The 21,322-nt window shown below is 47.7% G+C and overlaps 1 protein-coding gene across 4 annotated transcripts in view; it reads right to left on the bottom strand.

Annotated features, from left to right (window-relative positions):
- The window catches only part of LOC144798682 (polycystin-1-like protein 3), a 1,031,816-nt gene that overhangs the window by 628,619 nt on the left and 381,875 nt on the right, over window positions 1–21,322 (bottom strand). For all 4 annotated transcript variants that reach the window (XR_013603613.1, XM_078669668.1, XM_078669669.1 and 1 more), the window contains exons 11-12: window positions 17,638–17,739; window positions 16,883–17,058 (exon numbers count right to left, since the gene is read on the bottom strand). Coding sequence is in view for 3 of the 4 variants with exons in the window: in XM_078669668.1 (XP_078525794.1) it covers window positions 16,883–17,058; window positions 17,638–17,739 (278 nt within the window). In the remaining variant the exon portion in view is untranslated. The remainder of the gene's footprint in view (window positions 1–16,882; window positions 17,059–17,637; window positions 17,740–21,322) is intronic.

The following is a 21,322-nucleotide window of genomic DNA, read 5'->3' as shown; positions in this document are numbered from 1 at the left end:
GAAGAGGGAGAAGAATGATCGGGTCGCACTGTGACAGGAGCAGAAGTTCCGTAAACCAGACTTGTCGAGGTCACCTGGGGCTATCAGAATAATATAACAGGGTTCCTTCCTCATTTTTCGAAGAACTCTGGGAACTAGAGGTATTGGTGGAAAAGCGTAGGCATATATTTTCGACCAGTTAATCAAAAAGCATTTCCGCATGACTCTGGTTGGGGAAGCCAACTTGCGTAGAACAGGCATTTGCCGTTCAGACGTGTTGCGAACAGATCCAGATTTGGAGGACCCCATACTTTAAAAATGTGATCCAGTGTGGGTTGATGTAATTCCCATTCGTGGTTGGTTGTGGAAGACCTACTCAGTGAATCCGCAAAATTGTTTGACGCTCCCGGAACGTGCACTGCTGAAAGGACGACCTGATGTTGAATCGCCCAATCCCAAATTTGTTGAGCCTGATGGGACAGTAGGATGGACCTTGTGCCTCCTTGTTTGTTTGTGTAGTGCATGCAGGTTGTGTTGTCCGTTCGAACCAACACCGATGCCCCTTGTATGATGGAACGGAAAGCTTTTAGAGCTAGAAAAATGGCCAATAACTCCAGTAGATTGATGTGCCAGGTTTTTTGCTGAATGTTCCACTTTCTTTTTACTGTTAGTCCTTGAAGATATGCACCCCAACCTTCTAGAGATGCGTCTGTTGTGAGAGTGAAACTTGGAGCGTCCACCAGGAATGGACAACCTGAAGAGACGTTTTTCGCGAGAGTCCACCCAAAGAGAGCTTTTTTCATCCGTGATGTGACTCTGACCATATCGTTGATGGATCCGAAGACTTGAGCCCATTGTTTGTCCAATTCATCCTGGATAGGTCTCATTTGTAGCCGGCAGAGTGGGACAAGAGGGATGCAAGAGGACAACATCCCTAGGAAAGATTTCAACTGTCTGACAGAAGCTGACTCTTTTAAAAGGAGAGAGGTCGCTAAATTCCGAAGTCGCAGACGTCTTTCGTGCGACAAAAAAGCTTTTGCTAGCTTGGTGTCTAGAATGGCTCCCAAAAACAGTCTGTTTTGGGCAGGGAGAAAATTAGACTTTTCCATGTTGAATGTAAGGCCCAGGGACTGGAAGAGGGACCTGCAGAATAGAGTGTGTTTGGAAGCCTGTTCGAATGACTGTGCCTTCAGCAGGCAGTCATCTTGGTATGGAAAGATTTGCACTCCTTGCAGGCAAAGGTAAGCTGCCACCGGTGCAAGGACTTTGGTGAACACACGGGGGCGGAACGAAGGCTGAATGGAAGAACCTTGAATTGAAAGTCTTTCCCAGCCACTCTGAATCTGAGAAATTTTCTATGTCTCTGCAGAATGGGAAGATGAAAATAAGCATCTTGAAGATCCAAAGTTGTCAAATACTCCCCTTGAGATAGTAAAGGAAGTACCTCCTGAAGGGACAACATGCGAAAAGTTTGTTTTTTGATGTATTTGTTCAGAGCATGTAGGTCCAGAATAGGGCGCCATTCTCCCGACTTTTTCTGTATGAGGAAGAACCTCGAATAAAAACCTCTGTTCCTTTGTAGTTTAGGTACCACTTCGATCGCGCCTTTTCTTAGTAAAATTGTGAGTTGGTTTAAATGTTCTTTCAGGTGGGCAGGAGGTGGACCTTTTGGTGGAGAATTTGGAGGAATCTTTACAAACTCCAATGCATGTCCCTTGAGCACAATATCCAGAACCCATTGATCTGTAGTAATCAGTGACCATCTTGAGTAGAAGTGGGAGATTCGACCTCCGACCCTTGAACAAGCGGGCAGAGTCAGGGATGGTGAGTGGTGAAAGTCATTGTTTTTTGGAAGAGTCCTTCCCTCTGTAAGAGGATTTACCTCTGTATTGTCTGTAGGACGAAGAATGCTTTTGCCTGAACAATAGCTGATTCTGGGGGGAGTAATGTTGTTGCCCTGTTTATATTGATTGGAACTTCCTCGAAAGGAAGATGTGGAGCCACGACCTCTTGCGCCTCAAAAAGGTTGCTTTTTAAACTGAAGAGGTCCGAGAGCACGGGCCGTGTCGGTGTCTTTCTTTATTGTTTGAAGGGCATTGACGATATGTTGGCCAAAAAAAGATTCGCCATCATACGGCATGTCTAATAATAATAATAATAATAGCCTGAGGACTGCTGCACCAGCCAAAAGGCGGAAACCAGTGGAAGACACATCCACAGCACAATCAATAATTTCGGAAGAAATCTTCTCTCCTTCATGAAGAATTTTTAATGCCTCTGCTTTAGACGCTTCTGGTATTAGATCTACAAGTGATGATATGTCCGACCACATTTGTCGGTCGTAACGACCAAGGATAGCCAGAGAATTGGCCGCATGAACTGTAGTTGCAGCCATAGTGTAAAATATCTTGCCAATAGCATCAAGGCGTCTACCTTCTCGGTCAGGCGGTGCAGATAACGGATATGAAGGATTCCTAGCCCGACGTTGTGCTGCCTGTGTAATAATGGAATCAGGCTTTGTTTGAGAAATGAGACAAGCAGGTGAATTTGTAGGGGCCTTGTACTTCTTATCCAGCCTCGGTAGAACAGCTGGTATTGAATTGGGGTTTTGCATGAGCTTGAGCCCTTGTTGCCAGATAAAATCGATGATGGGAATAAAACGAACTTGTTTCTGAGGCTGATCTTTAAAATCATATAAGAAACAATCTTTCTCTCTTGTTGTCATAGGAAGTTGGAATCTTTTTGCCGCTCTTTCCATGAGTAAATGAAAACCACCTATGTCCACTGGTGGAGAATCCAGAGGAGCTGGAGTAGGATATGGTGTTTGAATCTGGTAGTTGTCCCATTCAGAAAGAAGGGATCTGTCATCCAGCTCACCCTCTTCTCTGTCATCGTCATCATCGTTATCATCGTCATTGTCCTCCTCCATGACCTGACGAGCATCCTGATGTTGATCCTTGGCCGTGAAGAGGTTGAATATGCGCTTGAGGTGCTGGAGAGGGCTGTACTGAACTTGGAAAACGGCTGTAGTAATCATCCAGCATGAATTGGAGATTGGAAATAACAGTTAAAGGCATCGGTGCCATAAGAAGTTCTCGCTCAGGCTCCGTGACACAAGTAGAAAAACGCTCTTCTTCTTCTAGGTCCTCATCAGAGTCCTGATATTTTATAAGAAGTTCAGAGGGACTGTGAGCAGCCGGGAATCTTTCATCATCCTCAGATTCCTCATCATCAGAAGAAAATAACTCAGCTGGAGGTTGAGGAGTTGAACTGGAATTAGGGTATCAAAAGAGGAATGTCGCAGTTGAAGTAAAAAGCTTAAAGATTTCAATAGTACCAGATCCATGTAAGCAGTTGTTACTGTCCTCGTCGACGACAGAAGCACCGTTGACAAAGCCACCACCGACGTAGCCACCGATGACGAAGTCACCGTCTACGAAGCCACCGCCCACAAAGCCACCGCTGACGAAGCCACAGTCGACGACGAAGTGCGCGTCGACTGAATCTTCTCCTTCTCCTGTTTGCTTGACACCGTCGACGAGGTCAAAGGCAACATAGACGAAATAGGCCTCATCTTAATGGATACGAACGTTGATTGTGAAGATGCTGACGACAGGATCATAGCCGGCTTCATAGAGGTTGATGTTGAAGTCGTAGACGCAACGACGGCAGCTCTCATCGACAGGGTAAGCGACGATAAGCTTGTCGACGAGATAGGCGGTTTCTGAGGTAAAAACTGCGTAGATAGAGTCTTTGACGCCTGAGAGTCAGATCTCGATTCGTAAAAGGTGCAGAAATACTCTGAGGGGGAGAACTCCCCCCTCTTGAAGCTTAAGGTTGAATAGTGGGCTTTTCCACATGATGTCTCTTCACCACTTTAGGTTTTGGAGAAACCTTTTGATATTCACTGGTTCTCTTCAATGATGAAGAAGTCTTGACTGATGACACACTCTCCACATCTGAGAGAGGGTTCTCTGAAGTCTTCAACTTCTGTAGCCACAGAAGGAGACGCCCTTCTCTGTCCTTCAGAGTCTTCTGAGAGAAGGTTCTACATATTTTACAATCCTTTACCTGGTGTTCAGGATATAGGCAATATATGCACTTTTTATGAAGGTCTTCAGAATGAAGTCTCTGTTTTCCACAGGTTCCACAAGGTCTGAAGAGGGACTTCTAGGTGGTAGACATCATAAAGTTGACTTTCTGAGGAGAAATAAGAAGAAAACTGAGCAGAGTTCAGGGAGACTCCCTTCACACAACGTGTGGTAGAAAATCTGAGGGCCTGAGCCTCTGTGGAGAACATTCTAAGAGGATGCTGACGCCTGATTGGCTGGAATTTGGACCAAACATAATGACTATGATATATCATAGAAGTGATATGTTGTCTATCTATGGACAACTCTATGGTTTTTCTTTCTTTTATGCATATATACTTGTGTTATTGCTACATTGCTATGTTATGTACCGTGGAACTCCCACTTCGACGACGGGGAATATTCAAGCATGTGAATCTATGAAAGACACCCCAAAATGGAGAAGGAATATGCTACTTACCAGTATGCATCTGTTCTTGGCATGTAGGGCTGCTGACATTCATATCTGTGCATAGATCGCCGCCTAGTGTTGGGTCCGGATGATTGCACATTGCTGTCCTGGAAGAGTCTGCGAAGTATCACGAGATAGGTGGCTCCTCCCCTGGACTACAGTGCGCATGGGCATCCTCTCCATCCTCAGATTGTTTTTCGCCATTGTGGCAGGGATGGAGTATGATACAGTAAGTGATGACCATGCCTGAGAATAATTCTGAGTGCTACAGCTGCGACAGGCACCGGGGAGGAGGGCAGGCAATATGAATGTCAGCAGCCCTACATGCCAAGAACAGATGCATACTGGTAAGTAGCATATTCCGTTCGAGGCATGTGGGCTGCTGAATTCATATCTGTGCATAGAATAAATAGCAGTTTCCTCCTTTGCGGTGGTTGCCTGTGCCAGCTGTAGCAGTCTGAAAAAGAGTTCTGAGAACAGCCTGTCCTACAGCAGCTTGCTTTTTGGAGTGTGCATCCACGCAGTAGTGTTTGGTGAATGTATGTATGGTGGTCCATGTGGCTGCTCTACATATATCCTCTAGAGGAATGTTACCTAGGAAAGCCATGGATGCCCCTAACTTGCGTGTGGAATGCGCTCTTGGGGGAACTGTTAATGTGCGTTTAGCCTTATGATAACAGATTTGTATGCACTTATCAATCCATCTGGATATACCTGATTTGGAAATGGGGTTGCCTTTGTGCTGTGGAGAGAAGGCAACAAACAGTTGTTTAGTTTTCCCGAAATCTTTTGTCCTGTCTATGTAATACAGGAGAGCTCTTTTAACATCTAGTGTGTGCAGTGCTCTGTCTGCCACTGAATCTGGATTTGGGAAGAATACTGGCAGTTCTATTGTTTGGTTAATGTGGAACTGGGACACCACCTTAGGCATAAATTTAGGGTTGGTACGCAGCACTACCCTATTAGCATTAATCTGTATGAAAGGCTCCTGAATAGTTAGGGCTTGCAGCTCACTAACTCTTCTTAGCGATGTGATCGCTACTAGAAAGGCCACTTTCCATGTCAGAAATTGCATCTCACAAGAGTGAAGAGGTTCAAAAGGTGGTCCCATTAGTCTGGTGAGAACTATGTTCAGATTCCAGACAGGTGAAGGCGGGTGTCTGGGAGGAATTACTCTTTTGAGTCCCTCCATAAAAGCTTTAATGGCAGGCACTTTGAAAAGGGAAAGGTGCTGTCTGTTTTAAAGATAAGCTGCCATTGCAGCTAAATGTATCCTGATGGAACTATATGCCAGATTGCATCTGTGTAGGTGCAACAAATAACATATAATGTTTTGCGTTGATGCATCGAGCGGATTTATGTTATTATTGGAACAATAAATGACAAAACGCTTCCATTTTGCCGCGTAGCACGCCCTGGTTGTAGGCCTTCTAGCCTCCTTGATAATGTTCATACAGTCAGGGGGCAGGTTCAGGTAGCCAAACTCTATGACCTCAGGAGCCATATTGCAAGGCTCAACTGTTGCGGATCTGGGTGCTGAATGTCTCCACGGCTCTGAGTGAGGAGACTGGGTGTGAGTCGCAGTCGCTGGTGAGGCACCACTGAAAGTTCTAGGAACGTGGTGTACCATGCCTGCCTTGCCCATGTTGGAGCAACTAGGATGAGTGTCATTGAGTGCTGCCGCAGTTTGCGCGCCACCAGCGGTATGAGCGGTGCTGGAGGAAAAGCGTACGCAAATCTGTTTGACCAGTTTATCCATATCGCATTGCCGTGAGACTGCGGGTGTGGGAACCTGGCGGCGAAGGTTTGGCATTTTGCGTTTTCTTTTGTGGCGAATAGGTCTATCTCTGGATGACCCCACTGCTGGAAATACGGTTGTAGCACCAAGGGATGTATCTCCCACTCGTGCATTTGATGGCTGTGCCGGCTGAGCAGGTCCGCTATTTGGTTGTCCTTGCCTGGGAGGTGTTCCGCCATGAGGAACATGTTTCTTTGAATGGCCCACTTCCACATGCTCTGGGCTAGGTGTGACAATTGTGGATAGTGTGTCCCTCCCTGCTTCTGGATGTAATACATTGCAGTCATGTTGTCCGTCCGGATCAGCACGACTTTGTTGCACAAATGCAATTTGAACGCCTTCATCGCCATGAAGATTGTCATCAGTTACAGTAGGTTGATGTGCATCTTCTGCTGCTGCGTCGTCCATAGTCCCTGCACTGTATAATGAAGGACATGCGCTCCCCAGCCCTGGAGAGATGCGTCCGTCGTCAGCACTATCTGTGGTACAGGCTCTTGGAACGGTCGTCCCCTACAAAGGTTTTGTGTGTTCCGCCAATGCAGAGAGTTGTGTGCACGACCGGTCACCAACACTAGGTCCTTTAGATGTCCCTGAGCCTGGTTCCACTGTCGTGCCAAGCACTCCTGAAGCGGACGCATGTGTAGCCTCGTGTGAGGGACTATAAAGATGCAGGAGGCCATCATGCCTATCAGCTGCATAAACACTTGCGCTGGGAGTGAGTGATGGGGTCTGAATTTTTGAATCAGCAATTGCATGCTGTTGATTCTTGCTGAATTTGTTTGTGCTGTTGCTGCCAGGGTGTTTATGTCCGCGCCTAGGTACTGTTGTACATGTGCGGGTTGAAGATGAGATTTTGGGTAATTCAGTGAAAATCCTAGACTGTGTAGGAGGTGAATTGTGCGGGACATGTGGCTGGCACATTGCTGGGCTGACTTCGCTTGAATAAGCCAGTCGTCAAGATAAGGATAGACATGGATGTGTTGTCTCCAAAGGTGCGCAGCTACTGTCGCTAAGCACTTTGTAAACACTCTGGGGGCCGTAGTGATGCCGATAGGCAGGACCTTGAACTGGTAATGCTGGTTGTTTATGGTGAATCTGAGATATTTCCTGTGACCTGGGTGAATTGGAATGTGGAAATATGCGTCCATCAGGTCTAGGGTTGCTAGGAAATCCCCCTGACTGAGCAATGGTAGAACTTGCTGCAAAGTGAGCATGTGAAAATGTTCTGACAAGAAGTATTGGTTCAAGGGTCTGAGGTCTAGAATGGGCCTCAGGCCTAAGAAGTACAGTGAGTACACCCCTGTACCCTGTTGTTCTAAAGGCACAAGTTCTATGGCCCCTTTTTGCAGCATGCAGATGACTTCTTGCTGCAATAGGTGCATGTGCTCTGCGGACATAGGACGGTGCCTTGGGGGTATGTTGGGTGGAGTGGAGGTTAGTTCTAGACAATAGCCGTATTGGATAAGTTGTCTCACCCACCTGTCTGTGGTAATGCCTTCCCAGACTGGCAGGAACTGCTGAAGTCTTCCCCCGACCGGTGTTATATGGTCTGGGGGCAGTGACAAGACGTCACTGTTTATTGGTGGCGGAGGATCTGGCATTATTATTTCCTCGTCCTCTGCCTTTGGTGCTGTTCCCACGGTATCCACCCCTATTGCTTTTGTTATAGGTGGTTTGTGTTCCTCCTTTGTTGTATTGGGCTTGCTGCGATGCCTGACCTCTAGAAGCTCCCCTGTTACCGGAGCGACGAAAGGAACCGCCCCTGAACTGTTGTGACTGCAGGGCTCCCATGGATTTGGCTGTCTCAGTGTCTTTCTTAATTTTTTCTAGGGTCGTGTCTACATCGGGACCAAATAGAAAGTCAGGGTTAACCGGCTGATTGAGTAAAGTTGTTTGGATCTCTGGCTTGAAACCAGAGATGCGGAGCCAGGCATGCCTTCTGAGCATCACACTTGTGTTGATGGCCCTAGCTGCTGTGTCTGCTGCATCTAGCGCACATTTAATGGATGCGTTTGAAATTAGCTTCCCCTCCTGTATTAGCATTTCCGCTCCCTCCTTATAAGCATCAGGCAGGTGTTGTAGTAGCTGCTATAACGTGTCGTAATGAGCCCTATCATATCTGGCTAATAGGGCCTGTGTATTTGAGATTCGCCAAATATTTGCCGCTTGAGCCGCCACACGTTTGCCAGAAGCTTCCAAGATTTTGGATTCTTTGTCCGGAGGAGGAGCATCACCACTTGTTTGAGAGTTCGCTCTCTTACGCACATTAGCCACTACCAAGGAGTCCAATGGGAGCTGGCCTTTGATATACGTAGGGTCTACAGGCGCAGGCCTGTATTTCCGTTCAATTCTGGGGTTCACAACCCTTGCCCTTGTGGTTTCTTTGAAAATTTCACCAGCGTGTTTAAGGACACCCTTAAGCATAGGCAATGTTTTTACCGATCTTTCTGAAGTTGAGAAAGTATCAAACAAAAAGTCTTCTTCTACCGGGTCAGCGTGCATTTCAACATCATGGTTAATGGCTGCCCTTTCAATTAATTAGTTAAACGCAGCCGTATCTTCAGTAGGCGAGGTTTTGACCATATAGGACTGAGTGCCAGGCGTGGTGTGTGGTTCACCAGGGTCAACAGGGTCAGTCCAGGGTTGAGACTCTTGATCTGTGTCAATAGGATAATTAAATTCTTCCTCATTGTATCCTTCCCCCCCATCCTCAGTGGTATGTGTGGGAGAATAGGTATATTCCTGTCCATAGGACTCTATAGGTTCAAAAAGAGCAGGTGAGGTGGCAGAGTCCCTTTTCTTTTTGAGTGGGATTTTGTATGACTCCATAGGATTTTCTGGAATGATCTTTCTTTTATAAATAGTGAGTCTTCCAGAATCGGAGTCGATGAATAGTTTCGACTGATTATCATTGGATGGCGCTTGGAACACAACGTCCTCTTCTATGGGCTGAGTCCTTCAGGCCACCGACAACTTCTTTGTTGTGTCGGTGCTTTTTTGTAGCTGGGTAGCCTGAGGGCGCGCAGTCGGGGGCAGTCCGTACTTTATTGGTGGCGCAAGCCTTGGAGACGGACTGACCTGCTTTGAGGTTGGCGCCGCCTTCGATCCGACCGACTTCGTTTTATCAGAACGTTGTTCGTGGCCATGCGTCGACTCAAGCTCTTTTTTTTTTTTTTTTTTTGAAAACCTTTAATGAGAGACACATATCAGTACAAGCGCAGGCCCACAACCACAGGGGCCGGCCGCAAAACAGGAGAGTCAAAAAGGAGCAACATCAATGTGTACGGTAAAAAGAATACAGGATAAACATGAAATAAAATCGCTACACAGTAAGCGCCAGGATAAGAAAGGTTTCATTTTATGATTTAAAGAGGAGGCAGCAGCCATATCTACCAGGGCGTCATGCAACATATACAGAAAAAGAGGGGGGGGACGGGAGGGATACAGCCCCCCACGCAGTCAGATAACCACAGTAGGGCGAGGCCCAAAGACATCCTATGCCCATCAAAGGGGTCAAAAATAAAGGACAATGCATAGCAAACGATTGAATGGGACGCCACATAGACAGCCCTCCCGCCCCGAAAAAGGAGAAAGTGCAGACACTTACGAAACAAAGGAGAAAAAACAAAGGGACATAGCCCACCCCCTAGAAAGAGAGCAAAAAGGGACCATAGAATAAAACAAACTAAAATAACAAATACCCCCCCACCCTACATCAATGTAATGGCTATGGCCTACCCCACTAAACAGCGTGCCTGTCGCCCAGAGTCACCCGAAATATAGAAGAAAGAGAAAGGGAGTAATAACGGAGAAAGAAAAGGAGAAAGAGAGAGAAGGAGAGGAAAAAGAAGGGAGAGAGAGGAGAGGAGCCGGCGATCGAAATACAGAACACCTCCCCACCCGCAACAACGGATCACTAATCGAGGTCAAAGAGGATACTGAGAAAAGCCTACACAGAGGATGGAGACAGGAACTGTCCAAATAATGAGGCCCGGAGATGCCATTTAACAAAACGAAAGTCCCGCAGGCACCCAGGAACGATCACCCCTGTCCACTTCTATGAAGAGCGGAGCTGCCAGACCCCGACACGGCCAAGAAACAGCATGATACAGTGGACCCATACCAGTCAGGGAAAGCAAGTGGGATTTTCGCGGAATACCGTCCCGGCCAACAAGAAGCAAGCAGGCAAACTCGGCAGCAGTCAGAATGCAAAAGTACACCAAAGATCCACGTGGCCAGGCACAAAATCTGGGCTGTCCAGCACGAAGCAAAGAAATCAGGATGTAGGAAACACTGCAGCATCGGCACCGGGTCCACTTGATCCCATAGAATCGAACACCCAGCCGGAGATCCCAGCACAGCAGCTGGAGGAGTCACAACAATACCAACTCGGGGAGACGACACCGCGTCACAAAATGGCGGAGCAACCATGGCGGCGATCCGCAACTCGAAGTCCCGGCATTTCAAGGACAGGTCGATCCGCAGAGTAGCCAGGGCAAGCAAGACAGCACTCCGTGTAGGGGCCGCCCAAATCAAACGAGGTCCGGGGAGAGCAAATGCAGCAACGTCCCTGTCTCCAGGAGGAAGACACTCCGAGGGGCCATCCGCCATCTTGAGCACATCGCCCGCCGCCATTGTCGCATCCGCCTCCAAGACCACCAAAAGTGCCGGAGGCCCCAGGACACACAGCCGATCCGCGGCGGATGGCGCTCGGCGGAGAAAGGAGAGTCACCAGAAGAACGGGCGTGCTCCCCACAACACTCGGGGGAGCCCTGCACCGGATCCCAGGCGGGACAATCAACAGGAGTGGGCTTCTCACCCGAGGGGTGCCGGACAGCGCGGCTTCTCTTCTTCGGTCCGGCAGGCAATCAGGCATGCGGGGCGGCCCACCATCGGGGGTGGGTCCGCTCCGGCTCCCGGCTCGCGGCTCTCAGGCTCCCACCATCGGGTCTCTCCACCGGTTCCGGACCGCCGGCACTCCGAACATCTCCGGGCAGACACTGCACTCGAGGCCCCGGCGTCAGGGCCGGGAAGGCCAGCAAGACGACAAGGGCAGAACGCAGAAACCACTGCACGCCAGAGCCCCGGAAACATACGGTAAGTGAAGGCTCTTCCTTGGGAACCGAATTCGGAACACCCCGAACAGGATTAAAGACAGGATAGGTGGCGGGGAGGAAGGGATCTCGGAGCGAGGCGGTTATGCGACTGTTCCGATCGCCATCTTGGCTCCTCCCTCGACTCGAGCTCTTGGTGCGCAGCAGGCACGCTCTTTTGCTTCGACTTGATATGCTCTTTCGGGTCGAGTTTGGTTGTCGACTCGAAGGCCTTGACCATTAGTGGCTTGGAGGCTTGAAGCTTTGGATCGAGAGTCTTCTGAGCCTTGAGTCCTTTGTTAGTGTCGCCATCTTTGGACTTGGACGTCGACGGCGTCAGCGTGACGTGCTTGACTTTAGATACAGGCTTTGGCGCTCCGATCTTCGGGCCGACACCCTCTTTTGACCCCGAGGGGTCAAAGACACTCTTCAATTTGATTGGTTCCGAAGTCGTCGATCCGACCGATGGCTCTTTAGAAATATTCTTAGCCGGGCCTTGAAGCGGGGCTATAGAATGTGGATGAAGATCTTGGCTAAGGCCTTCCGGCGATGCCTCGACCTGAGCCTTGGAAGGTACAGTGTCATTACCGGGCCCCGCGACTGCGGTTGGGCCTTGCTCATCGCTTGAGTCGTCCTACCTCGACGACGTCTTCATCATGGACGTAGTCTTCTTCTTCGTCCTCATAGTTTGAGTTCTGCTCCGACACGGGATCCGACTGTTGATCAGGATCCTCTTCTTCTACGCCCTCGTCGTCTTCAGCCTCCAAGATGTTCTCTGGATCGGGCGCTGTCTTCCGAGCCCAATGTTGCGCTGCGCGTCGAAGCCGAAGTGTTTTCTCCGACCTGAATCGAGAACAGGCCAAGCAGCTGGCCTCGTCGTGGTCCGGTGATAGGCATTTATTGCACACCGGGTGCACATCGATGTGAGGGTATTTTGAGTTGCAAACGGGGCATCGTTTGAACGGGCTCCGTTCCATCGTCGATCGTTGATGGGGCCTTTGGTGTCGAAAAAGGCAAGCGGCCTTCGACGTCCGGCTCGTAGAACTGGAACAAGTACGTGGCACCGAACGAAAGACAATACCGACGCCCCTAAGGCCTTTTGGCCTTGTGAAAAGTTTTTTAATATCGATTCCGAACGTGAGTTAAGAAAGTACATCCGAACCCAATGGCGGAAAAAAACAATCCGAGGATGGAGAGGATGCCCATGCGCACTGTAGTCCAGGGGAGGAGCCACCTATCTTGTGATACTTCGAAGACTCTTCCAGGACAACAATGTGCAATCATCCGGACCCAACACTAGGCGGTGATCTATGCACAGATATGAATTCAGCAGCCCACATGCCTGGTAATTCCACTGGCGAGTACAGGGTTGCACTCTGACAATGCAGCGGTGCTAATTTCTGAATGGCACTACAAAAGGTGATACTCTAAGGTATCAAACAACTCGTTACATTAAGCCCGACTTGATGTCCATGTCGAAATTAATGTGGCCATTTAATAAGGCTGGCTACATGGCAACCTTCTGCCCACCTGGGGGCTCCCAGGGAGAGTAACATTAGAGGCCTGCTGTTGGAGGAGGTATTACCTATTCCTGGAAGGAGCCACATTGGGTGTCAGCCCACAAGGTGAACTTCAAGGGGGAGGCCGCCTGTGAAGGGCAAATGGTATCCACACTCAAGAGGGGCTGCTCTTTTGTTCGGGTAGACCGGTTGGTGATAGGGGAAAACACTGGCCAAGCCGTTTTTTCTGTGGGTGTGTAGCCCACAGGTAACCACACCCCAGGGGTGGGCTTGTGTATTTTTGAGGACAAGAGTGGGGTTCTGCTACTACTGGCACCCAAAATGCAGATCTGGCTGGACTGAAGAAGAGGATTGAAGAAGGAGGACTGCCCTGCTGCACCAAGGAACCAGCAAAGAAGAGGCTGCACCAAAGGTGGACTGCATGTGCTGCAGCTTGGACTGGAGAAGAAAGGACTGTGCCTGCTGTATCCTGCTGGTGGAGGAGTCATCTTCCAAGCCCTGCCAGAAGCGAAACCAGCAAGAGGCAGTGGCTGACTTCACAGCAAAATGTCACAAAAGCTGAAGAAGCCTGCCTGGCGAGTTGGTAGCCGAGTTCACCGGATCGTCCCCCCTCATGCAGCCTAAGAGACCAGGACCCTACACTGAAAAGTTAGACCTGAGTCTGGTGGACCCAGGAGAGTAGTTAGAGTGCATCTTTGTTACCCAAAGTACACTGGTAAGGCCGAAGGGAGCACTGAGGAATGAAAGTGCTTGAGGCTCACCTGAAAGTTTAGTAAGCGCCTGTGGGATTGCAGGACAAAAATGTGAAAATAGGCATTCTGCAAATCCCACACCACCATCCAGTCGCCTGGATCCAGGGTTGACAGAACTTGAGCCAGAGTGAGCATCTTGAACTTGTCCTTTTTGAGGAAGAATTTCAGAGGTCAAAGATCCAAATTTGGATGAAATTCCCTGTCCTTCTTTGGTGTTAGACCTCATACTTGTCACACTTGAGCCCTCACAAAGTCATCAGATTGGAAAAAAACAAGTCTTCAACATTCCCCGAAAGACCAACAAATCTGACATCAAACGCAGATTTGGGGGCAGATTATACCAGTGGGAAGCTACCAACAAATTAAAAGAGCAACCACCCATTCTGCGTTTCTTAATTCGCCTGCAATATATCAAGGCCTGATTAGCGGAATGGAGATCCCATGCTGGCTTATAGAAAGTAGCATGCCGGCTTATAGAAAGTAGCTCTATCATGTAGAATTGCTGGACAGTTGTCAGAAAGTGCTCTAACTTAAAAATAGCTCTCTTAAAGACTGAAAACCAGTAAAAAGAATTAAGAAAGGCTGAAGCAGAACTCCTGCTAAGCCTGTTACAAACCAGTCTTGCCGCCACATTCTGAACAGACTGATGACACATGAACAAACAATCTGACATGCCCACATATAGCATGTTCCATAGTCTAACCTACTCATAATCACAGCTTGAACAATGTTCCTTCGCCATGTTACTGATATCCACTGAAATAGTCTACGAAGATTGCGTAGTCCAAAACAGCTCCACCACACCGTATTTAACTTTTCCTGCATTGAAAGAGACTTATCAAGCAGGAAACCAAAATTCTTTGCCACCCTTTTAGGACTCAGTGCAGGACCTAACAACAAAGGACACCAACAATCATTCCAGACATTGCGGTACATATCAAAAAGTAAGACTGTTTGCATTCAGTGTTAGACAATGTACCTTTAACCACCTTAGCACTTCAGAGAGGCAGCAAACAAAATTCCCTTGAGTGTCAGTATGCTTATCGTCAAATGAAATAATCAGCTGAGTATCATCAGCATAAGGAAGGATCAAATCCCCACACCTTGACAATTCCTGCCAAAGGTGCCATATAGATATTGAACAAAGTGAGACTCGGGGACGATCCCTGAGGAACCCCACAAAGCAACCGCCTAGGGCTAGATTTAAAAGGGGTTCGCTGTACCGAATGGGATCTTTTGCTCAAAAATGAGCTACACCACTGCAGGGTTGGGGAATACAAACCAATTTCATGCAGCCTCTGTAGCAAAGGGTGGTGTGACACACTGTTGAAAGAAGCAGACAAGTCTAGAAGGATAGGGGCCGATGAATTACCCTGATCCACCAAAGACCTGATGCTGTACAACACTGCCAATAAGGTAGACTCCGTACTGTTTTTAGCCCTGAACCCAGTTTGAGAAGGGTCCAACAAGCTATTATTCTCCAAGTACTAACATAGTTGGATCTTATCTAATCTTTCCAACATATTTGTCAAGTAAGGTAATATCAAAACAGGGCGAACAGTTGGACAATATAGAAGTGTCTACACCAACTTTCTTTACCAATGGCAAAACCAAAGCCTGCTTCCAAGCTGCAGGAAACTCTGCCTCCTTCAAAGATTCATTCAAAAGTAATGTTACATATGGACTAAGGATAGGGGCTAAGCGTGTGTAAATAACCGCGTTGCTGCGGCCGGAATTCCCCCGCAGTGCGGAAGAATTCCACGCGTGCGCGGTTCGGACGGCCCTGGCAGTCCTCCGCACATGCCCACCATGACGTTAGACGGCCGGGGGCTGTCCGACTCAGGGAAGCAGATAAACTGTGGGCAATGGTCCAAAGAGAAACCTGATTTCACCTTTACCATCATCTCTTCCGCCATCTCCACTGTTAGCTCTGCGAACATACCCCAGTTGTAGGTAGCCACCGGATGCAGGCTAACATCATTAAAAAGATCCTCCACCATCGGGGATAGACCTCCAGAGGCAGAATAAATAGTCTTAATTTTGCAATTAAAGAATGCTGCCAATTCCTTGCTAAAAGGGGCAGACGCTCTGACTGTCTGATCCAGAGCAACTGGATGAGCTAATTGTTTGACTATTCCAAATAGTTCCCTAGATGATCCACTGTTCTCCTGAAATCAAAATGTTGTCTCTTAGCTTGTCCAAGTTGGTTGTGATATGCTTTGAGTGTATTTTTATAGATCAACTGGTCCACTAAAACCTTAGTGCACCCCCACTTATGCTCAAGAAATCTGCTGTCCTGTTTTATTTTCCTTTACTCCTTTGAGTACCCCTTTTCAGATAACGGTTTAATCAAGGGATTAACCTCCTTTACGGGGACACAAACATCAACGGTTATAGACATTGCATTTGTGAGCTAATTTACTGCTGTTTCCACAGAAGTGTCCTACCTGAACATAGAGGGCTAAAATTGCATGTAAAAATAGTAGGGTTTACTTTCCTCCAAGGTCTCTGTAAAACCGAAGAAAAACTCTGCCTCCCTGGCAAAAACTATGGGATCAATTGACTGAATCACCACTGTGTTTAAATTCTTGAATAGTAGATCAAGAGTATGCCCAGCCTTATGAGTCATACCAAATATCCACTGCTTTAACTGAAAAATCGGCATCTCAATTTCCAGTGTCCTACTCAAGGAATCTGATTGGTCCTCAAAATGAAGGGTAAAATTCACAATAAGGAGAAAGTATAGAAATTTTAAAACAGATGGGGACAACAAGGAGGACAAATTTGCTACGAACCGAGAATTATAACCAGAGGGTTTATATAGAATGGCACCTCTCATTTTCACCATTTCATTGAGCGAGATTTGAAAAATTAGAAATTTTGAAGTACCTATCAGGGGAGTCGCTCACACTCACACATTGATAAGCCTCTATGAAAATTCGCAACCCCCCATTCTTTTTACAAACACACACTCATTTTTGCACCCTGCAAATCAGTCATAGAATGGCATAGAATGCAGGTACAGCAAGCAATTCCTTACAAATTGTATATTTTCATCTATTCACAGACCATTGGTAGCTGACGGTTGTGGTGTGCAAGAAGCCTTACCGACACAAAGCCAAGAAAATTGCACTACAGGTAATTTAACAGGTGCAGAATCCAACCATTTGTATAGGGAACAAGAATGTGACACCTTACCAGGCAGGATTTGGTCCTGAATTGTCATGCCAAATTCTGATGCTGTGCAGCTCACCAAGGAAGCAAGTTTTGAGGAGGAAGATGTCTACCCCTCCGCGCTCAAAGACTGCTTTCCCAGGATCAGTCAAGTGGTGGGGCTTACTTTGTGCTTCTGCACCATAAAGAGTGAGAATTACCTAGAAACAGGAAAATGTTCATTAAAAAAATATTTCCAACAAATCTAGCCTAGAGATTGACTTGGAGCAGTAAAAGGAAGATGGGCGGTGGTTCTACATATGTGAACAAACTACAGAGGTTCCCTTATACTACTTTTATAAATTACTGCTTTTCAGATACACTCATTAATTTTGCCACCAGACATACATAAATTTGATCTAAAATAGAACTCATTTACATAGTCAGTGGTTATCCTGAAAATCTGGAACGGATCTACACTATGCCAGATAATTGCAACTCCAACCTTATGTTACGATGAGAATTAGTGCTCCCTGTGACACTTGAAAACCCTGAAAGACAGATTGGATGGGATACTCTGGCTGTCAACAGGAAGAGAAGCCTGAGGAGCCTGATTCACCCAGATAAGAAGACAATAAAATGGCCAGGATTTGCCCAAAACAATAAAATATATACAGTGATATCTATTTTCCTGGGGCTGTTCAGGTCTGTTTGTTGAAAGATCCTGCCAAATCCCCGCTCTGTCACACAGTGGGCCAGAACAAACAGAATAGGTGAGAGGGGATATTAACTGTACTAACCTTGGCAGTTGTGGAGGCACCTCTGCGATATCCAGTAAAAACTTTAACCAGGTACCGGGAATGATGGGCTGCGTCATTGTCGGCGAGAACGGTGACCTTCACCTATATGGGCGAGAAGAACAAGTTACTTGCTTTTATTAAAGCCTTATCTGGTAGAGGCTCTATCTAGCCACAGAATCCTTACCGTAGAATATTCCTAGTCAGACTTATTCTAGAAACTTTTCAAGCAGTGCCTCTGTGTGCCGGTAGGTAGCGTCGTTCGGCTCCCTGTCCACAGCATCCGCGCCAGAAGAGACATTCATGGTGCCTATATAGGAGCCACTCCAGTGCACTGACATCAGTTACTTTTCGTGACCATTACACAGCAGAAGCACGGAGCCATGACATTTTCTGATGTACGAGTGTGCAGACACTTAGGACCTCATAAAGGTTTACCCTAAAGGGAGAAATCAATTTCTCAGAGTGCAGAGGATGAGAGGGTAGGTAATGAATCTGCAGCAAGATAGCGTCTCTTCTAGATAAGGCATTACCAAAGGTAAGTAACTTGTTCATCTGAAAGCAGTTTCTAGCTGCAGATTCTTTACCTTAGAATAGATACCCAAGCAATACCACTGCGAAATTGGGTCTGTGAATGGATTTGGACCAGGAAGTGATAGAGGACCAAACATGCAATGATCCTGTACTGACTGTCTAAGCAGTAGTGCGCAAGCCATCAGGGTGGATGCTTCTGGGCCAGTGCGTAGCAGATTTTAATGCAGAGCACAATCCATTGTGAGATGGTCCTTTTCTGCAAAGCCTTTCCTTTCTTCACCCCGAAGAACTCAATGAAGATTTCATTGTCCAGGTGGAACTCCCTGGTAATATCAAAGTAGAACGAGAATGCTTATTTTTGGGTCCAGGTGGTGGCATCTCTCCTCCTATTTGGAAGGGTGAAGGGGAGCAAAAAAGGTAGGCAATGTGATAGTCTGGCCTACATGAAAAGGTATTACTACTTTTGACAGGAAAGAGGCACAAGTTCTTAGAACTGGTTTATTTTGAAAAAAGATTGTGTAAGCAGGGCGCAAAAAAAAAAGTGCTTGCAGTTCTCTAACCCTTTGGGCAATGTAATGGTCACTAGAAAGGCTATCTTTATGGTCAACCAACAAAGAGGGCAGGTGTGCAAGGGATCAAAGGACGACATCATAAGAAAGGTCAAGACTAGGATCAGGTCCCATTGGAGCATAATGTTTTTTGGAGTGAACATATGCTGTAATCGTTTTAGAAACCTAGTCACAACAGGTGACTCGAACAGGGAGGGTTGATCCAGCACCACAAGAATGCCAATATGGCAGAAAAGTACTCTTTAATAGTGCCCAGAGCAAAGTCCTGCTGGGCTAATGAAAGTACAAAAGACAAACGTGCAGAAAGTAGGTCAACATTTTTGTAAGCACACCAAGCCACAAATTTGTCCCAATGTTAGATGTATGCTATCTTGGTTGAAGGGCGCCTGGCTGTCAGAATGACATCACAGACTTCTGGAGGGAGGTCAAAAACTGTCAGGTGCCACCACGTGCGCAGGTTTGGGTGCAGGACCATGCCGTGTTGCTGCAACAGGAGACCCTCTTGGTGAGGAGCGTGATTAGGATGACCAATGATCATCCTCAAGAGTTCTGAATACCATACTCTCCCTGCCCAATCTGGAGCCACAAACATGACTTGGCCTGATCGTTCCCGATCTTCTTTAGAACTTTAAGCAGGAGTGTTATTGGCAGAAAGGCAAACAGGAGACATGAGCTCAGCTCAAGATGAAATGCATCTCTGATCGAGAGTCGCCTTGGAAACTCCTGTGTACAGAAGTACTGACATTCCATGTTCTCAGAGGTGGTGAATAGATCTAACTAAGTTTCTACCCATTCGCGGAAAATACCTTGCCCCAACTCCGAATGGAGACACCATTTGTGATCCCCTAGGCATTGATGGCTGAGTTTGTCTGCTCTGGCAGTCAGAGAGCCTGTCAGATGTTAAACCACCAGGGAAATGCCCTGATGTTCCAGCCATGTCCAGAGATATAGGGACTTTTGCACAGGGTCCACAACCTCAACCCACGCTGCTTGTTGCAATAGTATATGGCGGTGGTGTTATCGGTTACCATCTGACCCAGTCTTCCTTTGATAGAAGGAAGACAGGCTTTCATCGCCAGGCGAATTGCTCTCAACTCCAACAAAACTCCAACAAGTTGATGTGGAGCTGAAACTTCGCTACAGACCAGAGTACTCTGATCTTCATCTCTCCTTGATGGCTGCCTTAACCTAGGAATGACACATCTTTCAAAACTCTCAGCTCTGGGTGGGGAAGGGAGAGGGTTTCCCCGCGGACTCAATCAGCCACCACTGCAGATATTTTGCAGTTAACTCTGATATCTTGACCAGGTGGAAGAGATTTCCCTGATGCTGGAGGCCATGAGGCCCAGCAGCCTCTGAGTCAGTCTCACCGAAATCCAAGGTAGAGGCTGAAACATCAGTATTATAGGCAAATATCCTGGACTCGCCATTCCATACGATAGGCCTGAAACTGCACTGTATCCAGAACAGCTTCGAGGAAAGGGAGCATCCGAGAGAGAGTCAGGTGGCACTTCGGCACGTTTATAGTGAAACCAGTGAATGCAGAAGGTCAGCATGGCTCGGAGCTGGGAGACAAAAGGCTGGGGTGTGCCTGCCTTGAACAGCCGATTGTCTGGGTAGGGGAAGACTGAAACCCGACCTCCGCAAGTGAGCTGCACCCACTGCATCACCTTGGTGAATTCCCGAGGGGAGCTGGTGAAGCCGAAAGGGGGCACAGCGAACTGATAATGCTTGAGGCCCACCATGAACTACAGGTAATGCCTGTGGGCTGCCAGGGAGGGAATGCGGAAGTAAGCGTCCTGCAAATCCAATGGCACCATCCAGTATCCAGGACCCAGGGTAGACAGAACCTGAGCGAAAGTGAACAGCTTGAATTTCTCCTTCTTCAGGAAGAAATTGAGAAGACGAAGGTCTAAACTAGTACGGAGGCCTCTGTCCTTTTTGGGCACCAGAAAATAGCGGGAATAACAACCACTGTATACTTCAGATGCCAGCCCCCTATCAATGGATCCTTTGGCCAAAAGCACCTGAAGGTCCTGACAAAGCAGGGAGATGTGGTCCTCCACCAGCCAGTCTGACTATGGTGGCATGTGAGGCAGGGTTTCTAGGAAAGAGATAGAGTAATCCCACTGAACAATTTATAGTACCCATTTGTTCGATGCCATGGACTGCCAGAGGGGCAGATGAAGCTGCATCCTGCCACCCACTGGTTGACTGTGATGGTACAAGGACAAACTAAAGTGGTTTTGAAACTGCTGCTGTTGGGGAGGGACCAGGGTGGGAGTCAGTGGGAGGGGGGGCGGGGTGGAGGTTTGCAAACTGGGTGTACCTCTGGCAATGTGTCCCATGAGGCTTGTAGGAGCTGTGTCCATGGCCACAAAAGGACTGGAGAGCCTGTTGGTGTTGGTGGCTGGGTTTGAATGTCTCTTGACTTGCCGGGCTAGACCACATGTGACTGTGGCGGCCAGGACCTAACCTCAGCGTCTCTGTGCCCTCCGGATTGATTCCGTGGACCATTTACCCCCTATCTCAGGTACCCGCCCCGGGACCTGGGCAGTGGATTGGGGACCCAACCCTGCCTCCGA

The sequence above is a fragment of the Lissotriton helveticus genome, chromosome 12, assembly GCF_964261635.1.
Source record: "Lissotriton helveticus chromosome 12, aLisHel1.1, whole genome shotgun sequence".
Taxonomy (NCBI): Eukaryota; Metazoa; Chordata; class Amphibia; order Caudata; family Salamandridae; genus Lissotriton; species Lissotriton helveticus.
The sequence above is the reverse complement of the archived record's forward strand: the minus strand, read 5'-3'. Positions and strand labels throughout refer to the sequence as shown.